The sequence below is a fragment of the Pseudopodoces humilis genome, chromosome 2, assembly GCF_049639895.1.
Source record: "Pseudopodoces humilis isolate 2021_Gansu_Grassland_sample_001 chromosome 2, ASM4963989v1, whole genome shotgun sequence".
Lineage (NCBI taxonomy): Eukaryota > Metazoa > Chordata > Aves > Passeriformes > Paridae > Pseudopodoces > Pseudopodoces humilis.
This window is the reverse complement of record NC_142201.1, coordinates 77,899,672-77,925,385: the sequence shown is the minus strand read 5'-3', so window position 1 is coordinate 77,925,385 and position 25,714 is coordinate 77,899,672. Positions and strand designations below refer to the sequence as shown.

Here is a 25,714-nt window from a genome sequence, read left to right as displayed (position 1 = left end):
TTCTAGGGTTTGTAGAAATAGATTTAGTTTCAAAGATGTGATTATACAGGACAGAGAACAGGAACAGTCCCAGCCCATTGAGTCCAGTAATCCAATGCAAAAGGCAGCTGTATGCTGGCTCCAAGCACTGATGAGATGGCAGCATGTGTGTTCCCTCTGCCTTCCCCACAAAACACAGCAGGAAACAGAAAATCAGGACCAGAACCAGACCCACAAATCATAATTTGGGTGGCTGAAGGAATACACAGAAAGATATGCCACATCCAAAGTGCACATGTACAGTGCTGCACCTCTGCTGAGGACAGATCTGCTTGGGTGGTGTCAACTAACCCCAGCCAGAGCTGGTTTTTATATGTAAAAGGCTCTATTTAACCATTGATTAAATGACCATTATCTGAAACGCTTGTATCATAAGCTGGTCACTCACTGGAGAAAATAACTTTTCTGAAAGATGTTTGTGCCTGCCTGAGTGAACTGCTCAGGCTGCCTTCTCTTCACCACTCCTCAGGAGTTGGACACAGTAGGACAAGAATGGACAGCCCGCAGTGCTACTCTGCACGCTGCTGCCTGTCTGTTTCTTCCACAAAATTGTCCAATTTGAGCTCTTAGTCTTGTCTCAAAGCTTTTCAGTGAACCTGCTGGAGCTGCTAAGGTGGCAGTCACACCTGACCATGCAGAGAGAAGAAATGTGTCCCACTTAGAAGTGCTGTCAGGAAAGCAATCTCAAATAAAGGCCCAAGAAAACAGTAGAAAGTAGAACAGAGCAGCATTCTCATAGGTTTGGGATGAGAACAGAGGGGTCAGTGGCATATGTCCCCCTGCTTGCTATGCTGCTCCAGCAGCTCCTCAGTCCCCCTCCTTTCCAGCAGTGCATAAGGGCATTCCGTCTTCTGCCAAACACCAGCTCTTGCTTCACATCTATTACATCCTGTTCTCCTGTACTATCATCTCTATTCCAGCAAAAATTATCAGCTTTATTTATGCTCCTTGATCTAATTCTTAATTTCTAGCAGGGAACCCTTGCATCTGTAGCTAGAGCTGCCATTGACTTTGAGGACCAAGTGCAGCCAGGAGAGCAGGACATCTTCTTACCTCCTAAGCCAGGCTGCTGGTAGGATGGGAATCTTTCCCCTGCTCAGCTCAAGCTCACCCTCCTCTGAGCTGCAGCCTGTGTCTTGTGATCCAGAGGAGCTGCTCCAACTACAGACTGGGCAGGCACACACAAAATACCCACAAAGGCTCATGGAAAAGCCCAGTGGAAGCTTTGTCAGGTGTCTCCCAGGTTACTGATGGGTCTTTCCCTGCTTCACAACACCTTTCTGCTTCAGTTTGTATTTAAAACATGCTCCAGTATGAGCTGTTGAAGCAGCTCACCTATGTTTGGTTGTTACTAGAGAACAGGCTATAGCAGATTTGCAGCTTGGTACCTGCTCCTGGCAATTTCACCTTTGCTCAACAATCCCCAGCACTCCAAGAGTAAAACAAGCAGCTGCACAGGAATGTCAGGATTTGGCATGTTGAATATGGTTTTTATAAAAGGTACCTGTGGACTGATGCAATTTCTGAATTGAAAAATAATGTTTGAAATAAACCTATATAGATGGACTATGAATTCAGGTAATTAAAAAAGGCATCAAAAATACCTGTGCAAGAGTACTCTTAACAAAATTATAACAAATTAGAAAACTGGTCTGGGTGGGAATAAAAGATTATTAGTAGAACATAAAAAAAGTCAGCTAGACACGCCAAAAAGTTTGGAAGCATTTAAAAAGTGAAATGCCTTTTTTTCTTTTTAAATACACAGCATAGTGTGCTTTTCTCCCTGCTCCTTCAAACAATCTTTCACTACCATGGCTTTAATGAATTTTTGAGCTTTTCTGGGGCAAGAGAATTGAAGTTACATGGGTGAGAATTGATTTTTCAAAAACTATCCAGTGTGACCTCTGAGAAATCATGTTGATTTTCAGAGCATCCTACCCCCTTGTATAACCAATCACATTAATGTTTAGGACAAGTGCCTCTTTACAGTACAGTCTTACTCCACACACCAGCTACACATTTTCCCCTGAAGACTGCTATGTTTATCTTCCATAGATAAAACACAAAGCCACTGTGAATTTGACAGCTGACTGAAGAAAAAAAGAGAAAAGGGAGAAAGAGCTTTTGATATGATTCCTATTATTCATTCATTCCTATTATTCATTATACACTCAGCTAAAATCTTTTCCTAAGATGTGTGTAACATCAAAATACAGAGTCCTCTTTCCTACTTCTTGAATTACAGAGCTGAATTCACTCCCACATACTATTAAGTTTAATAGCAGTGCAATACTGGGTTTAGGTTCTCTTGGTAGAGTTGAAATCAGTAAGACATTTTACAGCTTCAATACTGAAAATTGCATTCTTGTGTCCAACTATGACTCTGAATTCAGAGTTTTAAACTGTATCCACAGCAAATTGCAAGTACAACTCCACTGAGCTGAGACTGTGTCCATATTCATACCTGCAGACTACTATAAATTTACTTCTCTGTAAAATTCAAACCAAAGAGATGGAGTTTTCTATAAAAGATATAACTGTAATTTTTATTATCTTCCCAAAAAGAACAGTTTCAGAGTTTTAGAAAGAACTTACACTTTCAGGCAGCACTTTAGAGTATGAGGCCTTCCAGCCTAGTGCATCGAGTAACATAACAGACATTATACCAAATTTGGTGCCGCTGAAAGAAAAAACAACCCAAACCAAACCATTTTACAGAAGTGAAAATGGAAGACAAGCCATCATTTACAGAGAAATATCACATAGAGGAAGTCCTGCAAACTGCTTTCCATTTTCTTCACAAACTTCCACAGACTCTCTTGCATAGTGAGCCAGAAATCACTTAGTTCTTCTTGATGTTGCAGGGCTCATGAATGGATCATCCTGCAGTTTGCAAAGAGATACACATTACTAAAACTAGCAGGCATTCCAAGTCATAAAAAAGCAGTCATCTTTAGATTAAACTAGAAAGCCTGGCCATACAATTCCATGTTTTCTGACAGATCTGGTTTTGTTTGTTTTGATATGAAAGAGGTCATTTATTGACTTAGAAGTCCATGTGATGTATGTGCAGAGAACAGAAGTTTATGTCAATATGACCAGAACAGCTACTTTGAAATAAGGAACAAACTATATTTCAGTTGTAAATGAGCAGCACATACCTCAGTAAGATTATGTCAATATATACATTACACATCATCATTTACTGATATTTGTAAATGATGATGTGCATCAAAATGAATCAAAAATACTGTCTCTTTCTGCATATTCAAGCAAACATGTAGGTTTTTTTTCAGGTATGAGAAGAGATAGCACAGTGGGGAGAAGGGACAAGAACATAGTATTTTCTCTGAAGTGGCCATCATCTGACACTGTTAAGGAATGGATTCTGACCATGCATGACAGACTGAAAACAAACTTCACAGTGCTTGACACAATATAGTGTCTTCTATTCAGTGCAAAACTGTGTAAAAATATCTACTTTTTCAATTGTGGAAAAAAACATTTCCTAGCAGTTCAAAGATATATTGCAAGGACAGACATAATAGACCTGAAGGCAGTGTTTTAAATTTTTTTAAAAATGTACTTAGATAATTTGCAACAATAAAATGCCCTGGAAAAGAGCTGTTTCTAAATGCAAAAAAAAGAAAAAAAAATCTTCCTTTTTACAAGAATAAAATATATAAGTAAATGAAAGGATATAGCTAAGTACTAGAAGAGATTGTAATTACTTTCTTTCCCAGGCAATTCCAGGTCCACATTTCAGTAATGACAATTCACTGATTAAAAATTAAAGGGAAAAAGGATTGGGTATTTTTCTGAGGTCTCTTCTAATATTATCTAATAATTATGCAGGTAGTCTTATCAATGTCAGTTGCAATAATCTGTCCCTGTTAGTGAAAAAATCAATTCAATTTCACTCTGAAATGCATTACTCAAATAGCTGTAAAACAGTGAGCTATAGAAACTTACATGAAATAAAACAAAAAAATAGTACTATATACTGTTGGAGTCAGAGGCAAAGAGAATATTCCCGTATCTATGCTGACAGGCTCTGACACTCAAGAGAACACTGTGTTTGACCTGAGGCCATGGAAAAGGCTTCCAAAATTAATAGACAGAACTGAGAATGTGAATGTGTAAGTTAGAGGGTTTGAGCTATGTTAGTGAATAAGATACAACATGGAGGACTTAGGGCATTGTCCCTTTCTCCTTCTTCTTTTTTTCTTCTATGGTTTTTGGGATTAAGGGATCATTCCCCATTTAATTAAGGGATTGGATGGGAGAATCTGCACTGTGGGACACAGGTGTCTAGTTACTGGGTTATTAATAAGTTACTTGGCATTTCATTATTGGGCATGTTGACACTTAAAAGACCTTGAAGAGATACTTCTCCAGCCATTTTGCACCTCGTTAGCCTGGTATATATAGCTCCTCACTGTCTGCAAACATGTAATATAGAGAAGGAAAAATAAACATCCTAAGCCCAAACACGAAAACAGTTTCTCTCTCGTCAATCTTGGTCCCAGGGAAAAGAATTGAACCACCAGTGTCACCCCAACAATATGCCATACCTCATCTGACTCAAAATCAACCCCTCTAGATGCTTGGCTTTGTGAACCTCTTTTACTAAGTGAAGATACAGCTGGCAACCTTGAAACATACAAAGAGAAAAAAATATTGTATCAGCATGTTCTCAGTCACCAGACATTCCAATAACTTCCCCTTTGAGTTGGACCACCAATACACAAAGTAAAGATAAACAGACATAACAATAAGTAAAACAACACGAATTCTTAAAATAACATATTAACAATAAAGCTCTGATCAAGTTTACCTCAATCAGTAACCTAATTTTTTCTCTTACAGAAAGATAACCCATATTAACAAGTAAAAAAATTACATAAATTCTCTAAGCAGCGTTATGACTTTCCTAAAAATCTGGTAGTCAATCAGATTGGACTCCACTGATTGCCAGTCAGAAATAAGGCCCATATTGCATTAATGAAGCAAACATACTGACCTTTGATTTACTTTGGAAGAAGAAGGAACAAAAGAAGTATCTTCTGGATCAGAATCAACATCTATAATATCCTGAAAAAAAAAAAAAGCATAAAGTTTTTCCACAGAATTTTCCTTACAGAGAGAGTGCATAATGTGTCAGTACAATAGCACAGAACTTTTGGTTTTTTCCCAACTATAGACCTATTAAGTTAGAATAATATACACTTGAGAGGGCTCCAGGCTAGAACTGCACAAATTAGCAAACACGGCACAAGTTTATTCTTCACATCTTTGACCTGGCAGAACCTACCAAAGCACTCATGTATATACACCCCATATCTTACACTATGGTCACAAATATGGCTCTTCTCAAGACAAATACCAGAGCAGAAAAGGATACAAGAGGTCTACAGATTAACAAGTAGAAACTTAATGCTGGGACTGATAGCTTGGGAACATTTGCTGATTTAGGCTAATGTTTTGACTGTGTATTTATTTTTCAAATCAACAGTAAAAGACAGCACAATTTCAATCATACAGCAAACAAGGTGTTTACCTCAGAGTAAGACTGGAACGAATTTAAAGAGTGGTCTCTTTTCGAAGACTTAAAGGCTGGAATAAAACATATGTAACACTTCCAAAATGCTCACACAATTAAATGTAAACAACATTATATAGTTCTTTTTATTTAAGATCTGACTAGCATGCATTTCCATTGCAAAACACCCTGTAAAACAAACAAAACAACCAACCCAAAACATAAACTGAGTCTGTCAGCCTTTGCTAGTGCTTCCCAGTCTGGCTGAAAAACCATCAGTAACATCAGTTAAGAGGACATGAAAAATACTACTGTAACTGAAATTCCTAACAGGTTCAATATGAACACATCTGCTAAAATTCATTTCTCTGCAATATTTTGGGTCATTTGCTGACCAATTTAAAATTCGGTCTACCTTGGAGTATTTCGTGGGGGGTTTATGTGTAGATTAGTGAGGGGTATTTTTTTCTTTAATTCTCAGATTACCTATACTGTTTCCTCAGAGCCTTTCCTCTACAGCAAGGAACAGCTACTGTCACATACAGAGGTGGTTTAAAGACAAAGTTTTCTTCCCTAGTAAAAACTGGCATTTCCAAAACTTGCTAAAATGTAAGGCTAAATAGATTTGCATTAAAGCTTACTAACTTGTAAACATCAGTCAAATTTAATTTTTTATCCTCTGAAGAACGTTCTGCCTGAAAAAGTCTCATTCTTTCTATGCTTATTCCTTAAGAAACTGTGTTATGTAATATGATTCCTATTTGCAGCTCTAGCTATAAATTCCTAACACATTCCATTTTACCCCATAACAGAAGAATATCACTCTTATTTTTCCCTTTTCTTTTTTCTTTCTGTCATCACTGTAAGATATTCTATTTCATTAGTGCTGAAAGAATCTCTCACAGCTGAAATGGACTAATAGAATAAAAGGCAATTAAAGCAATTCATAATTAAAGAAACACCTTCACTACAACTTAAGAGAGCAGATTAGAGTGACAGATGGGTCACAGGCCTACCATCCATGATAGACATATTCTTGCTAGGCATAGATACAGGCTTGTAGGATCTGCTGCCAGAAGCTGACTCTTGGCTAGTGGTTCCTGTAGAGATAACAAACAAAATACAAACCTGTTCAGCAGTAATTTCTTTTCCTCTTTAGTCTATCATTACTGAGTGGGAAGTCACTTAAAAAAATCTACAATCCTCTTTACTCCACACTTTCTCCTTGAATTAAAGCCCTCCTTACATGCAGAACTGCTCTGTGTCAAGTGTTCAAAGGTCCACAGACACAACCTCTTAACATACAGAGCTCTGCTCTGATGGGATCACAACAGCGTTGGAGCACAGGCTCACTGACCTAGTTGAAAAGCACTAACCAAATCATACCCAAGATGACAGCCTTTGTTTCAACTCAACCTGCTCTCAGACATTTGGGCACATTACTGAGACAACTTAAAGAAGTTTTATATATATATATATATATATATATACACACACTGAAAGTACATCTCCAATGGAAGTACCATTACCACTGTAAAGTGTACAATCACACTCAGTTCAGGAGCTATTTAACTCTTTTTGCTTAAGATACACTCCCCATTTTTTCAGTCAATAGAAACATTGAAGTCTCTTGTAAATTACATCAGGATAGAAACAATCAGTATCTCCTCATTACACTGATCAAATGCATTACCTTTAGCAGTAACAAAGGTCTCTTCATGCAGTTCATTATGCAAACCTTCCCAATAATGCATCTTTTAGGAGTATACTATGTTTCCACAGCTGGGAAGAAGGATATTTTTCTTTTAATCACAGTGAAAAAGTCACAACCTAAGCCTTGGATGGCAATCAATTATATGTAATAGGACACCATATGCATTTGAGAAGAGGTTTTTTTCCACTAGGAGTTCTTAAACACCAAATTTCCACTTGATGAAAGCACCAGAAGAGAGTCAACTTTTAAAGAATGAATTGCAGTACAAAGACTGCAAAGTTTTTCTTACCTCTTCCTCTTCGAGACGAACCTCTTGCTGTTGAATTTTGTCCTCTTGCACCTCTTGCTCTACCTCTTGCCCGACCCCTTCCTCGGCTCAGTGTTGAAGAAAGGCCATCACCTGGACTAATAGATTCCATATCCATGGAATCTTCATCACTGGAGGCTGAGACCAGAACTTCATCCTCAGACCGGTGGGCTCTGGCCCTGATCATTGCCTGAAATTGAACAGTAATTACAGAAAAAAGAATCTTAAATCATGAAACATACCATTATTAAATCCTAGTTATGTACAATACATATGTTATATAACTATAAAAAATGTGTAATTCTAAACCATTGAAGCTTAGGACTGGTTAACAAGTCCAGTGTTATGGAAGGTGAGGACATGTGTGAAAATACTTTGCTTATTTAATTAGATGTGTACCTACAAAGTAGTTAGCTAAGATCTGAGAATGGAGCTTGTTAATGCAACACACTGTTGGTGAAGTTTGGTGAACAGCTCAGGTCATGCTTTATCAGCTACATACATCTGCTCAGAGGAAGCACCCTATGGGCTCCAATGACTTGAACTTCATTGATGACAGTGGGTGCTTAAGACAACTAGCTCAGGTGCTGATATCCCAGATTACGTAAACTGAATCTCACCCCAGCTGTCCCTTATCTCAAAAGTTCATTCCAGTCTCACATAATTTGCAAAGACAAAGGAGCACCCATGCTAGCAGTAGTTGGCAATTTTCTTTGGAAATACATATGCAATTGATAATGAATACGTGGGAGACCTGAGATTTAAGATTGCTGATAAGGACACAGTACCTAAAGGTTCACTGCTCCAGTAATACCACCCAATATAGTCCATCCACGTGTCCACTGGTGATGAGATCAAAAAGAGCTTAAGCTGAAAGATCTTTAGCAAGTCACCTACCTGGTCTAACCTCAGTTAAAAGCAAGAAATAATGAACATTCAGGTTCACAAATTTGTAGAAGAAAAGACACCTCAAAAGCCAAATTGAGCAGTAGCTTAGGCACATATTATCCTAAGATTTAAACCACACTTATTTTAAAGGCAGACAGGCACTTTTTGGCATAGACAATGCTGAAGTATTGCTGAAGCATTGCTAAATGACTGCATTTATATGCAGAAGTCACCACTCCATTTTTCAGCCTACGTTCAAAATTCAGAGTAATTACCTCACGGACTTCCTTATCCTCTTCTTCAGTATTCTTTTTTCTACTTTCCCTGAATTTTCGCACCTGAATAAAAAAAAACAGTTCCTGTCAAAATAACAGTTCATATAATACAATAATCAAAATACAGAAAGTGCAAAGCTTTAACCACTGAATCATTAAGTCAAGCTCATGTGAGAAGTGAAGAGTCCAGGAATAACTGAACAGTTTGTTTAGGGGCCTCTCGTGGTTTAAGAATATATGGTTTAAGAATATATTAAGAATATAACGTTCTGTAAATAACTGGAGCTACATCACTGGGGAAGAAGAAAGCTTTGGACATGATGAAGGAGATACTGTGTTTAAGAGGAGAGTATAGTAATTTTGACAATAAGGGACACTGAAATATTAATAACTGTAAAAAGAGGTAGAGATGAAGAAGTAAGACAGAAAATAACTATGATGAGAAGAGACAATGTTTATGGTCTCTTTCAACCCTTCATGAATTAAAGCAATCAGTAAGAAAACAGGTAGATGCAACCTTCCTTCCCCATCAAATTATTCTTTAAACAGTGCATAGATAAGCTGCAGAATAACTTCTTCTACAATGTTGAATATTACAGCTGAATACATGGGCTCATGGAAGCTCAACAAGTTGACAAAAATGTCTTTCAAAGGTTGCTCAATACACACAAACCAGGCCTGTCTCTGGGATACCCCGAGCTGCAAGCAGTTAGAAGCAAGTAGAGCACCTGAAGGTAAAGTTCCTTTATGCCTGTCCCGTTCCTGTACTCCTAAGCCAATATGAAAAAGCTATGAAGAAATTATATCTACCATCTTTCTCACAATAGTGGTAAATATGATGTTCTACATGTATTAGATTTTTTCTGTGAACATGTGTGCAACCTACACTCCATTTTCAGTACACGTTTTGAAATCGTGTATTTGAAACTTCATCATAAATTAATTATTCATTTATTAATTGCAGAAAATGACTGGAGGCAAGTGTTGGAGATGCTCCACACACAGGCAAATTTATTAAACCATGTTTGAGCACTGATTTTGCTACTGTCTTGACCTCTCTTGGGGAATCAACATTAACAGAACATTACCTCCTCATCTATTTTTCCTTCCTCTGCATCAGTGTGACGCTCCTTGAGAAACCTCTGCGTTTTTTCTAGTTGAAATTTCACCAGCTCTTCTATGGCATCTTTTTCCTCTTTGTCCACAAACTCTTGCACTGCTTCTCCCATTCCTCTTTCAGTTAGAAGTGAAAGCTGTACTTTCTTTAGAATTGTGAAAAATAATTTGTTAAGAAGCATCTGCCATTAGAGAAAGTAAACAATATTCCAGCTGTTTCAGATAAATATTACATTAAGTTGGTTGCAAAAACAGTCATGTGCACTGAGTATTTAAAACAGAAAAGCACAGCAATAAGCAAATGTTACTTGTCATAAACCAGTTACAACTCTCTTGCTACTAGCATGTCATACCAGCTTTACAGAGTATTTTTCAAACTAGTCAAAGCAAAAGGAACAGTAAAGAAACCACAATGCTAGTAATATCTAAAATAAAAACTTCCAGGAAATAATGCTGCCCAGAGGAATTAACTTTCTAGCTATTATAAAATAAAATGTTTAAATAAAATAAGTATAACAAAGGAACATGATTAATGCTGTCCCAATACTGACACCTAGCATGTGTCTAAGGTTAGGCAGGATGATGTAGTTTGAAGGATCTTTACCTCAAGAATTCTTGCTCCAAAGACTTTCTACAACTGAAATAGCTTCTGCAAGTTATGCTTGATAACCATATCAAGCATTTGTGCACCTGGCTCACTGATTATTGTTTTATCTCTTAGATGATACTGCACTGGTGTTGGAAAAGGGAAATAAACTAGATTTAACAACAGGGTGGGAAGAAAGCAAATTATCAGGGATCTTCCTTCTCCCTGCTCTGCTTTAAATGAAACACCAAAGTGCATTACATCTGAGAACACAAATATACTGAAAAGTAACAAGTGACTCTAAGTCAGCTGTAATAGTAAATGCTACAGTCTCATACTGGCCCTAGAGTAAATTAAGGTAGTTCTTCACATTTTCCTACTGTACTTGAGTACATGACATATCACTTGCACACTGCAAGTTCACATGAAGAGCTATCATGCTCTCAAATGTGTGTGTCCACATACCTACACAACCTATACGCAACAGTTACTCTAAGACACACACTTCATGTGGTAATTCTCAGACAGTTTTATGGGAAATAAATTCATTTCTTGGTGAATGTCAGAGTCTTTTCAGGGCACACTACTTCCATTAAGAAAGAAAAAAAAAAAGAAAAAAAAAAGAAAAAATATCATATGACGTTAAAAAGAGGAATTATAAAAGGTAGAAAAATACCTTCTCTGCTGTCTGGAAATACTGCTTTACAAGGTCTTCCACCCTCAGTGCTGTTCCCTCAGCAGGTCTGCTAATCAGTTTTCCAAAATTCAGATCAATGTCTAGAATAGAAAAGCACGGTGGCATCATCCACATTTACAGCTTTTAACTATTACCATCCCACTGACAGTAGCAGAGAAAAAGGTTAATGCATGCCTCCTAAGAATTGTGGTCACTTTTATATGTAAAGCTTTTTGTTCTTTTTAGAATCTATTCATTGGAAATATGGAGAAACATATTAATTGTGCAGACAACTCCACCTCTAGCAGATAGAAAGAGTTCTAACTAACAAATGTCTGGAATTGTATGTTGAACACTGTGTTCTGAAGGTTATTATGTAATTAACTCTAGAAGATCACAAATGGAAGAAAATCATCAAAGCACAAGAGTTTTTTATAAGTAACCCATTTACTAGAAAAGAGAATTTCCTCCACAGCACGCTGACTGATTTTCAATAGAAAATGCTCATAGCTCATTCCCCCTTCTCAGGCAGCAAGGTAGGAATGGCAGAAGGATGAGAGGGATAATCATCCTAGGTTAGCACATACCACACAAATAACAAAGTGACTATAGACTGAATTCCTGAAGTCTTAACATCATCTGTACTGAACCACAATGTGCACATGTAATGAAAACACTGAGTGCTTCATTAGCCACTTCCTTTGTATTAGAGGCTGTCTAATAAAGCCATGCAAAAGCTATGGCAGTACTTTTATATTCCTTTCCTGAAGCTGACATGCCCATTAAGTAGGAAAAGTAAATTAGTGAAGCATAGTGGCAGAAGTGGTAGCTACTGTGTAGTCTGAAAATGTTAATGAGATTACACAACTATAAAAAGGAAACCAAAGCAAAATAAACCAAGATAAATACAGCATAATTTTTAAAATGCCTCACTAAAAGCAGTTTTTATTCATGAAACAATGTTTTGAACTTTATAGAACTGATAGTGCTCATAAAAACTGTCACTGGAACTGGACAATGCACTAACGCAAACTAGCAGGAGTTTTTTAGCACATCATGTTCCTGTACAAGCCAAATGTTCATTAGCTATGTTCCTACAAGCTGAATGTTCATCAGCAACTATTACAAATCCAGTATTTGGACAACATCTATTAACCATTTATTAAAAATTCTAGGCAACAGTGAGAAATGCTGCAACAGTAACAGCTATTATTGGTATTGCACAAATATTTGAACAGAAACATACCTGGAAGAGACAAGCCAAAAGCATCTCATACACATGATTAAACAGGGCAAACAAAATGCTATCCTACATTTGGACCTTTTTAAAAAAATATATGAACATCTCTTAAGCCCATACCCTTCATTATTATTTTAGGTATGAACAAATGAACTACTACAAAATAAAACTAAAATATAAAGGGAAAAAGCACTATACTCATCTCTTTTCCTTCAGAGTGGTCAAACCAAATCATCTTATTCTAAGAAGTCTCAGGAGTGAGCCACTTAATGCCTTTCATGGTAATTATCACAGAACCATAGAGTAACTCAGTCTGGCATTGAGCTATATGTATTACTATAAGCAACTCAGTAAGGTCTGAGGTCAAAGGAAAATGGAACTGTTTATGAATAACTGTCAAAAGATGCTGTGCTGAATATCAGAACTATTGACAAACTGAAAAATAGAAAAATTAAAACTGAAAAATATAAAAGAAATAATTGTGTATATATTGCACAATTATTTGAAATAATTAATTAAAATAAGATACTGCATCTTAATTCCTTCTATAACACATTAGATGGTAGACAGCAAGCCTTTTCAAGTGCTGGGCAACAAAATACAGGCAGGGAGGCAAGCCAATGATTCCTTCTTTCATAATCACCTTTTTTCTCTTTCTGTTCACGATGCCTGAAAAAATGTATGATGTCTTTTGGGTTAGCCACTCTATGCATGTACTTCTGGCTGAAACGATGGACACTGAATGGCTCAAAGCCACCTGCATAATCAACCTAAATAAGGAAAGGACAAATTTAAATATGAAACAAACAAACAAAAAAAAAAAAAGCCACACAATTCAAAACAAATTTGTTATGCTTCAAAGGAAAAAATTAATAATAAGAGATAAGTCAGCCTAAAATTAATGCCTTCCTATGCAGAATAGTTAATGGCTAATAACAGCTAATAATAACATTAACAGAATAGCTAATAACAGTTCATATTTATAACTTGTTCTTAATTTGTTTAATTCGTTAGCCTTCACAACAGTTTCTGATTGGGTTAGGAATGCACACAGGATAATATGACTTAAGAAAAACTTCACAGTAAATTGCCACTTTTGATGCCCTCACTCAGAACAGCAGTGAAGTACATTTGTGACCAATCTCATCCTATACCTTAGAGTACTGGTTACACAGGTAAACAGAAGTATGGTAGGTGATTTATATTTCCCTGTGCACATCAAAAAAATGTATATATTATGTGTTTACATAAAAAGCATGACTTTGCTTTGAAACTGTTCAGTGACCTTTAAAAACAAAGCAATCCAAGCTGAACAATTTCTTACTCTTAATCTTATGATAGGCTTCTCTGGCTGACGGGGATTTCCCAAGCGTTCTCTTTCTGCAGTGTCCAGCATCAATTCCACCTGTGAAAGAGAATTATAAATTCAGTTTCACTTTTTTCTCTTACAGATGCCTGAACATTTCAAGTATAACTTATAATACATCCAGTTGCAAGGGGAGCTATCAAAATAAATCATTACAGAACGTGCTCTCATTCCTGAACACATATGTAGCAGTATGCAACCAAAAGCCATTAAGAATGAGTGAGAAAAACATGACAATGAAAGGCTTATCCTTCAGATACAATGTAGTCCAGCAGTACCTACACCACTGATCTCTCATGTTTTATAGCCACTATTCTTTGCTAAATTTCTAGTTCCAGGGAAAGGCAGAAAGAGCGAAGCAATTAATAAACTTGCTTAGTTACTTCTGCCACTTCAGACTGCATGGCTGAGCTCTCCAGGTTTAGGTCTGGTTCCAAAGTGCACATCCAACACTGCCCCACTCTCACGTGCAAGCTTTTGTACAAAATCATATAGACATCTGCTTTCAGCCTACTTTAATAGGTCATCTCAATCAAGGAATCTGGAAACCAAGGCTGCAGAGTGAATGTCATGGAATTAGCTTCCTATGGAAACACTAAGATTGTTTTAATATGCGGTAAGCCACAAGATTTCTCATCTTCCAGTCTCAAAACCAGTCACTGATCCCATCCCACTGTTATCCATAAACTGTTAGCATCACAAGTTACCTTTTCCATGCAGAATGCCTGTATTGCCTGAGTAACATTAGGATTGTCAGGATTAAAAAGATCTGGATGATCAGCTAGAACAATATCCTCTATATGGAAAGTTCGCACTGTCTCTAGAGCAATCTTCTCCATTTTCATTTTTTTCCCTTTAACATGCAGCAAACCAATGTGTCTAGAAGGAGAAAGGTAACTTACTAGAAAATAAACTTAAGAGAACTATGGTATAAAGATTTGTTTTCAAATTCATGTTTGTTTTTCAGGGACAAAATTTCAAAAGCTATTGGAAGATCTGTAGTTCAGGGTTGGCCCTGTAAAACTTCCATTTTATTAAATTTAGATTGTGCTTGTTCCATATACAAGCACCTGCACTCAGTTCCTTGTATTCCAATTTATCACTATGTAACACCTCTCAGCTAAGTTCCAGTTGCTTCAAATGTTAGATTAAATTGTAAGCAAAGCAAAAGTTATACCAGGTACTCATTCCATCTACTTTCCTTATGATGTCACACTCTGAAGCTAATCCACATAGTAATATCTTAAATATCTTAAAGTCTTTTCATACTATATACAAGTATTTTTTCTGTTCTCAACAGAACACCTGAGACATGTAAGACAAGCGATAAACAAGAACACAAAGAAAAGCTCACGCACTTCTTCACGGCTTCTCCAGGGGACAGAGATGTCACCACTGAACTTCCTGGCTGAGAAATGTAGAAACGTTGCTGTTCATTTTGGAATGGAGCTATTTTGCACTCATGTTCATGACCCCACACAACAAGATTAATAAAGTCATCTAAAAACTGCTCTGGAATGTAGTTGGTAGCTCCATGTTTGCTCCTGTTCAAGAGAAGAGAAGAATAACGAATGGGCAAGGGGAGAGTGAAGCAGGAGAAAAACATCAGTGTGATTTAAAATGATACAGGAACTCTGGCAATAATAACAGACATTCATGTCAGGTCTTCACATTTATTCCTTACCCAGTTGTTTAGTGTTTGGTTAAACAAAATGGCAACTTACATAGCTCATTGTTTTCTGCTTCCCTCCTTTTATTTATTTTATTTTTCTGCTCCCCTCCTTTTCTTCTTACTTGGCTTTTGGGGTTTTTTTCTATATTACACTACAAATCCTCCACTGCCTCTGACTATAAGAGTTTGGGAAGCGATCTCCCAACTCCCCTAACTCATTTATTTCAAACCTTCTCCTTTACAATTCTTCTCCAAAAAGAGCTGTAAAACAATGTTTTCACTTGTAAAAATCCTAAGAAACCAGCTACTCACAAGAAGCATGAACTAACACAGCTGGCTTGCTCACCTATCCTTTTCCAGGCAGTTTAAGGAAGTAACAGAGTAAGTTGCTGTAATTCATTCAGTACTGTTACCTATTTTGATGAATCACAAACAAGTTAAACCAACTATCTTCATCTTCCTTTGGTCTCAGCATGGTTACTTGCTTATTGACAAACATACGATACAACCTCTCATCTGGAATAGCTCCTGAAGTGGACAAATGGAAAAAAAAATAAATTATGTGGTAAAAAGTCTGTATTTAATAACATTTTCTCTATTTACAAAAGCATGAGAAACAAAAATATAGCAGCCTTCCAGTATCTAAAGTGGGCTTACAAGAAAGCTGGAGAGGGACTTTTCAGAAGGGAAAGCAGTGATTATGCAGGGGAATGGCTTTAAACTGAAAGAGGACAGATTTAGTTTGGATATTATCATGAAGTTCTTTCCTGTAAGGGCAGTGAGGCACTGGAATAGCTTGCCCAAGAAAGTTGTGCATATCCCATCCCTGGAAGACACTGATTATTTCCTTGATGTTTTTAACTACGAAAAAAAAACCCCAAACTATCCTAAGCCAGGCTCATGATCGATATCAATAAATCCCATATGGAGGGTTCATATTTTGTATAAAAATAAATGCTCTCTGAACTAGAGAAAGTCAAAAAGGTATATATAATTGTGGCACAAACACAAAGAAACACGTCATTAACATCTTCATGCAGCAACACTGGTACTTTAGAAAGCTGTTGCATTTCCCAGTAACAACTTAAGTATAGAAAACTATTATATTTTGATATTAGAACATTCCACTAATTATTAACCTTTCAAACATCAAGGAAGCTTTCGAAGTATATCACTAAACACACAAAATCATGGCCAACTAGGACTTAATTTAGAGCTATAAAAGTTGCTTGGAATTAAGTGTTTAAGTTCTCATGACTGGACAAAAAATGAGGGTGAAAAAAATAAGATCTTAATAGTTAACTTCTCTAGACAGAAAGCAATCAAAAATAACCATTCTAAGTGAGAAGTGAAGGTAGAGGGGAATTCAGTGGAGAAAATACAAAGGAACAAATCTGAAGTTGAAAACTTATCATAGAACCACTTTAAAGTATGAAACTCTTAAGTTTCTTTAAAGAAACTGAGATTACCCATGGCCAATGTTACTTATCAACCACTTCAGAGAGATACATAAGATATTAGATTTCTGCTCAGATAGGTTATGTTTTTAAATATAACCAAAATGGCACATGAACATAGGGTGTTTTAAGTTTTGCCTAAGCAGGATGAAATAAGCTTAACACAACAGAGAGAATTTAGGAGTGTGATTGCTCTGACCCGATAGTGCCAGTCTATGGTTCTACGGTCACTATGGTTCACTTAAGCAGAGTTCATTTAACAGCAATAAAAGTACAAAAATCAAGGAATTTAGGAAGATTCATCTAAATGAGATAAATCTGAAGTCAGTGACACAAAGCAGGAGGCAAAACCTGACACTGTCACAGAAGTGATATGCTTTAATTTAGAATCACTTAGACCTTCATATTTGTTGCAGCCATTTGTTCCAACTTTATTTAGACCTATTAAATTTCAGTAATACATGAACAGTCTAGTCACGGTCTGGCAGACAAATACTTACCCAAGCCATACAGAGCAATTTTTGTTCTACCTTTACGCAATAAAATGGGACTAATATCTATTTTCTCCACGGAAGTTGAACGTCCAAAGTGATTCAGCAGGCCTGCACAGCTTAAAATATCCAATGCACACAGTGCATCTGCCTACAACAAAGATTAGGAAATAAATACAAAACTTTGAATAGAATATTAAGTGTTTCATGTCTAAATGAAAGTCTCAAAAGTAAGAGAGAGTATCTTTCCTTAAGTAACTTCTGCAGCTGAAAAGCCCTATAACATATATTAGGGGTTTTGCTAGTACAGAATACAGAGTACAGAAGCAAATCCCTTCTCCTTACAAGTTAGACTTCATTTGAACAATATGAAATTAAACATTAAATCATTCAGAAAAACAAAACCACAAAAAAACATTCAAACCAGCCAATCTCTAAACTACCATGAAAATTACCTGGTTAAGGTAACTACCTTATAATAAGTTCAAAGTGAAACTACTACTAGAACACTCATCTCTGTGATACATTGCTATTTGATACAAAATGCAAAATTATTAATTCAACACATGTATTTCAATGCTTTCCAAACATCCTTTTCCCGCTTACTTTTAGTAGCTTGTTTTTAAGCTGACATTTCACTATTATTAGATTATCCTTCTTGCAAATACATGATGCATATCAATTACATATGCACAAATCAAAATATCAAAATTCTCCTTCTTTAAGAAAAAAGTTTTCAGTCTCTACAGATGGAATGTTTTTGAAACTTCCTGAAAGACTGCTACTTCTTGTCATGAAAAGTGATTTTGTTCTCAGTGACAGAAACCTACATAAATTAAGAAATTAAACACAGTTCATATGGATCTCTTATTTCCATTTGCTTTTTAATGTCACACACTTAGCTTGTTGTCACTTATTAAGAGAATTCCTAAAGATACACAAAATATTTACACAAAGAGTGGAGCAACTGAATAAAACCAGCGTTATTTCCTAGAACTGTATTTCTATACAAGTTTCTAGTTCTATATCTTTGTAATACAACAGCACAATTATGATAATAATTACCCCTGTGGGATCATCATGATTGCCATGAATACTAAAAACTGGAATAGAAATGTTGAGATTTTCATCCTGATAATTCACCCAAGGAAACCTGAACAAAAAGAAGAAGTTAGACTATATCTACAAATTTGTGTATGATTCTCAATTCCCTTCAAATTAACTTCATAACAAATAGATGTGGTACAAATCAGAATGAAGTGATTATGAATAAGCCTAAGCTTAAGCTTAAGCATAAGAGCATTCTTAATCATGGTCTGGAATGGCACTTTCCATGGGGAATAGGGTAGCAAAAGAAACCTATTTTTTAAGAACAAGCCATGAAAAGAATTGTACAAAAAAATGTGTAGTAGTAGTGGATTAGGCTGTGCAACCTTTGCTTACACACAAGGAACTCTGTTAATTTTACCAAAACAACTCATGTGAATTGGTTTACTTGTATTGCACTTGCAAAATGGAAACTATACATTACAAAAATATATCAAGAGTCACAGCACATTCAGAAGTTTCTCAAAATATTGTACACATTCCTTTACAGAATTAGATGACAGGTGAAGTCATCCTGTAAACTGTCCCACAAAGACAGGCCTAAAAATTCCAGGTTCCAGTCATGGAGGATATAAAATAAAAATCACAACACACTTACCCAATACACAAACCAAGCCTTACATGATTATTTATAGTAACATACTTACTTGCTGTAATTAAAATTAACTGCCTGATCACTCAAAATTTCAAACTGAACAGGACGATCACCCATGCAGTATTTTCTTAGTGACTCCAAACAAGAGTGTACTGTTTTTCTGGAGGGTTTGTTGTCATGAAAAAGGTCCCCACCTAATAAAACAAAGTCCACCTGTATGTAACAAAAAGTTTTATTATTTTAATACAACATTTTGTATTACCTGGAAAGACTTCTAAGCAAATTGTTTAAATTATTTCTTCTAGGGAGTTCCACATACTTCCTCAAATATGAGGAAGTATAGGTAAAAGGAGTTAGTAGTAACAGAAACAGTATTTAACTTCCTAATGAAAAAAAAAAGCAATTAATTTATTATTCTAAACAAAATCAAACCCAAAAAGACCCATTTATGAAGAGCCATAGGAGAAAACAACTGATAGTGGCAAAAAGGATTAGTGTACTATTGTAATAAGGGTCTCCACATTGGCTCCTGAACATTTTCTGACAGGCATGAAAAGCTACATTATTTTCTCCCTGCTGCACTACCTAGTGCAAAGAAACCAGTAGCTATCACCACGTTATTTTGAGAAGGTACTAGTTGCAGTTTCTGCATATATTGCATATATTTAGCTTTTAGTAAAGCATTAGGAAAAAACCTCATCAAAATTACAAAAAATCTGATTGATAAACATCCTGTCCTTAAAAATGGAATCATAGAATGGTTTAGGTTGGAACTCTAAGATCATCAAGCCCAGGCATTAACCCAGCACTGTTGAGTCCAACATGAAACCATGTCCCTAAGTGCCACATCCATACATCTTTCAAATACCTCTAGGGATCATGACTCCACCACTCTCCTGGGCAACCTGTTCCAGTGCTTGACAACCTTTCCAGGGAAGAAATCTTTCCTAATATATAGTCTAAATCTCTTCTAGTGCAATTTCAGACCATTTGCTCCAGTCCAGTCGCTTGCTGCTTGGGAGAACAGTTCAACTCCCACCTGGCTACACCCTTCTTTGAGGCAGTTGTAGAGATCAACAAGGTCTCCCCTGAGCCTCCTTTTCTCAGACACTTCTCACCAGACTTGTGCTCCAGACCCTTCCCTAGCTCAGTTATCCTTTTCTAGACACACTCCAGCCACAATGTCCTTCTTGTAGTGGGTAGCCCAAAACTGAGCACAGGATTTGAGGTCACCAGTGTCCAGTACATGGGGATGGTCACTGCCCTGCTCCTGCTGGCCACACCACTGCTGATCCAGGCCAGGATGCAAGTGTTTCTTGGCCACATGCTGGATCACATTCAGCTGCTGTCAACCAACTCAGGCCCCAGGAATGCAGCAGGCTTCCCTAAGAAGTGGAGCCAGTCTGCATATTGGGCCTTCTGCTCCCATCAGAAGGGGGTCTCCTATAACCATAATATATAACTATAATCAATCTTTTTTCTTCATGGAAGGAGTTTTGATACTGAGCACAGACAACAACCTCAGCAGCACCTCTATTCTAGACAACACTGTCCTTGTTCAGTTCTACTTGCAGAGCCTCACAGCTGTTATGCCAGGCATGTGCAGATGTGGGGCAGTCACAGAGGAGATGCACCTGCTGTGCTTGGCAGGAACTTGTTGCCATTACCCCCTATCCCTTAATTCAGTGAGTTCATCCAGAGGGAGTGAGGATAGAGAATCCCCTGGATCATGTGTCCTGTCTGCCTGTCAGGCCTGCCCCAAGGAAAGTAGGGTAAGATTTCAGTAGTCTCTCTCTCTCTCTCATACACACTCCCTGACACTCCTCAACCAGAGCTGTGTCTGGACAGGGAATTCTGTCTGGGCAGTTCTGTCAGTTGTGGTGACTGCAGAGAAAGACCACGGCCAAACAGATACCACTGCTCCCTGGTGGAGCTGGCAGGGCACAAATGATGTTCCTGCACAAAAAGTCACACCACAGCATGCCTGTTTGCTGTGTTGGAGGTGCTCCTGCTTGCTGCTACTTGACAGGAGCTTCTTTTTACAGGTGTGGGGGGGTTCTTGGCTGCTCCTGACCCCACCCACGTCCCATCAGCTGCTGCAGGCTCCTGGCAGCTCTCGGCTCCCCCGAAGTCACCCCAGTTCAGGCAGCCTCTCTGTCCACCCCACCACAGGATTCTGCTGCTGATCGTACAGGCACCAGAGCTGCTCAGCACCAGAACTGCTCACTTCAGTGACTCAGCACTGCACAACACTTCAAAAGCTTCTAACAAATCTCTACTGATCTGTCAGAAGACTGTGTATCACTACTCCTGCTAACCTAAGTTATTCGTCCTCCTTGCTGTGATAAACCCTCTATGGATACCACTGAAACACAGGCAATCCAAAATCACTTGCTATACAACCAGAGTCATGATTCAGTAAGAATGCTCTCACAAAGAAATAGAAATTCCTTTTACTAAATCAGAAATGAAACTGAATGCAACAAATAGTTCAGCCATTTGATTTGGTATTATTAGAGAACCTACCAGTACTAAACTTTACAGCTTCTGGCAGACTGGACCATATTTTCAACAGCCTCAGTCCTTCCCTCTCCAAAAAGTAGCACTTACTTCATTTTTTTGAGCCTGGTCCAGAATTTCATTGAAAGTTACAAATGTATCATTTCCACGCACTGGATCCTTCTCCAAATAGCCAAGATGAATATCGGTAGCAATGAGTATTTTAAAGGTATCTTCATCATCCCTGAATAAGACAGGAAAACTTGTGTCAGAGAGCAATAAACATAGGGAATTTCTACACTTGTATTACAAAGAGCACATAGCCAAACCAGCTTGTTGGAAGATTTGTTTATCCCAGACATTCTGCTCCAGTAAAAGGTTGCAAGCACCCCCTCTCTGAAGTATGTAATTAAAAACTAAAGAACCCTTTGTATGGTTTTTGCTTTTAAAAATACTTGTTGAATAGTCTAATTCTCTCTTTGCACTGGTAATTTACGCGTACGTGAAGGCAAGCATGATGACCACAAGGGCCAAAGGGAAAACACAACTGATGATCCCAGCTCTTCTTAACTCGTCCCAGACATAGAGAACACTTGCTGCCTGATGTGTCAGGCCTGCAGGGAGCTGCAGACAGCGGGATCTTACTGTGAGTTGATGGCGCTCATCCTCGTGCCGAGGTTCCTTCCCCACGGGAAGGCTCTGACAGAGCGCAGCCAGCTCAGGGACTCAGCTCCTCTCTTCACAGACGGTACGCGAAGCGCAAGAGACCCAACCAGGCGCTGGGCCGGGAGCACAGCGAGGTGCGATCACACCGAACGATCGCTGATCCCGCTCCCGCCGCTGCTCGGGCCGAGCACCGCCCCCAGCCCGGCCCGGCCCGTTCCGTCACGTCCGCGGCCGTGCGGCCCGGAAGCGCTCGCCGGGCCCCGCCCCGCCCGGAGCCCCGGCGGCGCTGGGGCCTCGGGTACCGAAGGGGGGCCGAGCGGGGCGAGCGGGGATCGGTCGGTCTCTTGCGGGGATCGGTCGGTCTCTTGCGGGGATCGGTCGGTCTCTTGCGGGGCCTGCCCGGGTGGTGTGGGCCCCGCGGAGGGGAGCGGTGCTGCGGGCTGGACCGGGCCGGGCCGTTGGGGCGGAGCAGAGACTCTGCCCCAAAGTCCGGGCTGCTCTCCAGGCCCTTTGTTAGTAAAGTGAGCAGCGTTTCGAGCGCACTCGGCAAAGCCCCGCTTTGTGATCCCAGTCTGAAGGTGGTGCCGTTCGGGGATCGGGTAACGCGGTGCTTTTCTAGCGTGGGAATTATCTGTGAGTTCTGGCAGAGCTGGCAAAGACCGGGTTAGCGGAGCATCACAGAGTTTTCCCTTTAGTTTTGCTGTTTGTTGACTTCCACATCATCCATCAGATAGTTTTATTGATAGTACACCGATAACAGTTACAGTTAGCGTAAGTATTGTTGTACATCTGCTGCTCACAGATGCTGATTGAAAATGAGTAAAGACAAGCAAGCTGATGAAGACGATGATGACAGCGAGCTGTTTGAAGATTTCACAGAGCATTTTAACCAACTTGAGCTGCTGGAGACACACAGGCATTTGATTCCTGTAGGAACTCAGAGCTGTTGGTCAGGACAGTCTGATGATGATGATGATGAGCAAGAGAGAACGGAGGAATGGTACGAAATGCAAGAAAAGAAAATGGAAAAAAATCCAGAGAAATTGCTACTCTGGGCAGCTGAAAATAATCGGGTAAGGCACTTGCTCTGTTCATACGTATAATTTACAAGAATGTTATTTTGAGCTCACGTCTGTAGTCTCATCCACAAACAAAAATTTACCTATACTTTTCTTTCTTTTTCTGAGCTGTTTTGATCTGGTTTTTCAAGCCACTGTATGTAAAACATTCCCCAATGTAGCCCATACACACTAAAATGTCTCTGGATCCATTGGCTTTTAGAACAAATTTTGATTCCTGTTCAAAGTTCAAGTAACAGCACTTTTCTTTAACTTCTGTGAACTGAAAGCATGCTAGACTCTTCGTGGCAAATAAGCCTTTTAACAGGGGTGGAAAGGATGTATCTGAGATTTTATAAGTGCTTTTGACACTGACAGGAATTGCTTTTCCATTAAACTTCAGGACCATCAAAGTCATACATCTTGTTTCATAGAATCACACGAAGTTCCCTGCTTTCTTTAAACAGCTGAGTACCGTGAAGAGGCTCCTGACGGAAAAGCTGGCTCCAGTGAACGCTCGTGATGAAGATCAATACACTCCTCTCCATCGAGCTGCCTACAGCGGGCACTTGGATGTTGCACACGAGTTGGTGGCCCAAGGGGCCGACGTTCACGCGCAGACCGTGGACGGCTGGACGCCCCTGCACAGCGCCTGCAAGTGGAACAACACCGGAGTGGCCGCGTTCCTGCTTCAGCAGGGTGCAGACATCAACGCGCAGACAAATGGTCTGCTGACACCCCTGCACATTGCTGCAGGAAACAAAAACAGCAGGGAAACCCTTGAGCTCCTGCTGATGAATCGCTATGTGAAGCCAGACTTGAAGAACAACTTGGATGAAACTGCCCTTGACATTGCGAGGAGGACTGATATATATCACTACCTTTTTGAAATAGTAGAAGACTGCATAAATGCTGTGTCCCCCTAAAAGCTTGTGAATGTGAGGTTTTCTGCCTCTTTCTTTTTAGTGTTCTGCATGCCCATCGGTGGTGGTCTGTGTCTTTGCAACGACGTGTTAATGTAAGATACTTCAGAATTCTCCTCGGGCAAAATGTCACTTCCTGCAGCACAGCTCAGTGGTCACGCTCGTGCTTTGAAGTGTTACTGCTGTTAGTCAAGGTAGTCAGAAAGTCAGTAATTTCTGTGACTTTCTATTTAATTAGTGCAGATTTGGAGAGGCCTTTGTAAGTTGTCTGAAGTGTCAAAGCAGGAGGGAGAACTGGAATATTTACTTGATGTGATAAAATTCTGGCTTGGTTATGCAGAGTTTATTACAGCTCACTTGAAAATTATTTTTTGAGAAATTTTAACTTTTTAAAAACTGCATGAAAGCTCAGAATGAATGTAACTTATTTGGGTGATACACAAAATGTTTAATGAACCTAATGTAAGGCTTATTATAAAATAAAATATTTAACCCAAAGTATTTTGTCATATTTTTAATTGAAAGCCCATTTAACACATTTATCAATGTGATCACCTGTTTATAAATCAAACACATTATTCATAGGGTAAGAAAGTAGTTCATAGGATAAGAAAGTAGTTTTGGTTTATTTTTTTTTCCTGGTGCTTTTCAAGGAAGTGACTTTCTATCAAGGTCTTATTTACTTTTCCCTTGCAATTAAGTTGAATAAAGACTTAATGTCAAGAATGTGGTATTAGTTGGAAAAAATGAGCCACAACCATGTGAGGATAAACAGCCAGCATACTTTTGTGCCTGATTTAGTAACCGGTAATTTAGTATTTTCCTTGCACTTTTGAGTTAGACTAAAATTCCCCATGGTAAGGGCATGCAGTATGATTTTCAGGTTCAACTTCACCATCTGTAATTTAGAAGTGGAGAAAGTCGCTTCTCTGCTAAACGAATTGAACTGAAAATTGAATTTAAGTGCTTAAGTAATGTCACAGTGTAGTAAACATTTCACTGTCCCATGCAGACACCGTGCTGAGTGACCCTAAGCTCCTTTCACTAACACATACACAGCAGAATCGTAGCAGTAGCAGCAGGGTTGGGGTATATTGGCCCACATTTGGGCTACTGTGGGGAGTGTCTTGGTCACCCACCCTTTAGAAGCAGTGTGAAATGTTCAGCATTTTCTGTTGCAAAACAGAAGCACAGCTTCTGAACTGTGAATGGTGTAACATGATTTTAATGCTTATTCTTCTTGAAAGTTTGGTTTCAGGACATCTCTGGAAGATGAATATATCTTGAAATGCATAAAGGAATAAAAGGGACGTGGATTACAAGGCCACTTCAGTCCAATAAGCAGTGTCTGAAGATGCCCTGTTTTATGAGCAAACGAGTACTTCTGAGTAGCAGTGGATATACATCAGTTAAACTGGACTCTGTTCTTCCCCTCAGTCCGCCATTGCCTCGGGCGAGGATGGTATCCTTCCGTAGGGCAGGCCCGTGGTGACAGCC

The 25,714-nt window shown here is 38.6% G+C and overlaps 2 protein-coding genes across 8 annotated transcripts; one reads left to right on the top strand and one right to left on the bottom strand.

Moving 5' to 3' along the window:
- Positions 1-2,275: 2,275 nt before the first annotated feature.
- MRE11 (MRE11 double strand break repair nuclease) lies at positions 2,276-22,457 on the bottom strand. Its single transcript, XM_014252520.2, has 19 exons — positions 22,216-22,457; positions 21,682-21,814; positions 19,124-19,284; positions 18,435-18,522; positions 17,379-17,520; positions 15,835-15,949; positions 15,108-15,293; positions 14,457-14,628; positions 13,708-13,788; positions 13,027-13,153; positions 11,144-11,244; positions 9,854-10,027; positions 8,766-8,828; positions 7,585-7,792; positions 6,598-6,681; positions 5,600-5,655; positions 5,063-5,133; positions 4,614-4,692; positions 2,276-2,922 (listed from the first exon to the last, which is right to left on the bottom strand). Exons 1-19 carry the CDS (start codon positions 22,233-22,235, stop codon positions 2,878-2,880), a joined length of 2,106 nt encoding a protein of 701 aa, XP_014107995.2. The 5' UTR covers positions 22,236-22,457; the 3' UTR covers positions 2,276-2,877.
- Positions 22,458-22,459: 2 nt separating this feature from the next.
- On the top strand, positions 22,460-24,697 carry ANKRD49 (ankyrin repeat domain 49). Of its 7 annotated transcripts, none has more exons than XM_005516198.3 (3): positions 22,460-22,534; positions 23,039-23,309; positions 23,762-24,697. In XM_005516198.3, the coding sequence occupies exons 2-3, from the start codon at positions 23,052-23,054 to the stop codon at positions 24,218-24,220; spliced, it is 717 nt and encodes a 238-aa protein (XP_005516255.1). In that variant the 5' UTR covers positions 22,460-22,534; positions 23,039-23,051; the 3' UTR covers positions 24,221-24,697. The 7 variants fall into 7 exon arrangements, with proteins under 7 accessions (XP_005516255.1, XP_087907813.1, XP_014108021.1 ...); XM_088051687.1 differs by having other exon boundaries at positions 22,490-22,571; XM_014252546.2 differs by lacking the exon at positions 22,460-22,534 and adding an exon at positions 22,572-22,592.
- Positions 24,698-25,714: the final 1,017 nt, after the last annotated feature.

Excerpts from the sequence above, each read along its gene's own strand:
- MRE11 (XM_014252520.2), bottom strand. The coding sequence starts at position 22,235 with ATGAGCGCCATCAACTCACA. Across the intron at positions 8,829-9,853 it reads AAGGAAAAATAGATGAGGAG|GTGCGAAAATTCAGGGAAAG; the intron begins GTAATGTTCTGT and ends TTTTTTATTCAG. Across the intron at positions 5,134-5,599 it reads CGTTCCAGTCTTACTCTGAG|GATATTATAGATGTTGATTC; the intron begins GTAAACACCTTG and ends TTTTTTTTTCAG.
- ANKRD49 (XM_005516198.3), top strand. The coding sequence starts at position 23,052 with ATGAGTAAAGACAAGCAAGCTGATGAAGACGATGATGACAGCGAGCTG. Across the intron at positions 23,310-23,761 it reads GGGCAGCTGAAAATAATCGG|CTGAGTACCGTGAAGAGGCT; the intron begins GTAAGGCACTTG and ends TTCTTTAAACAG.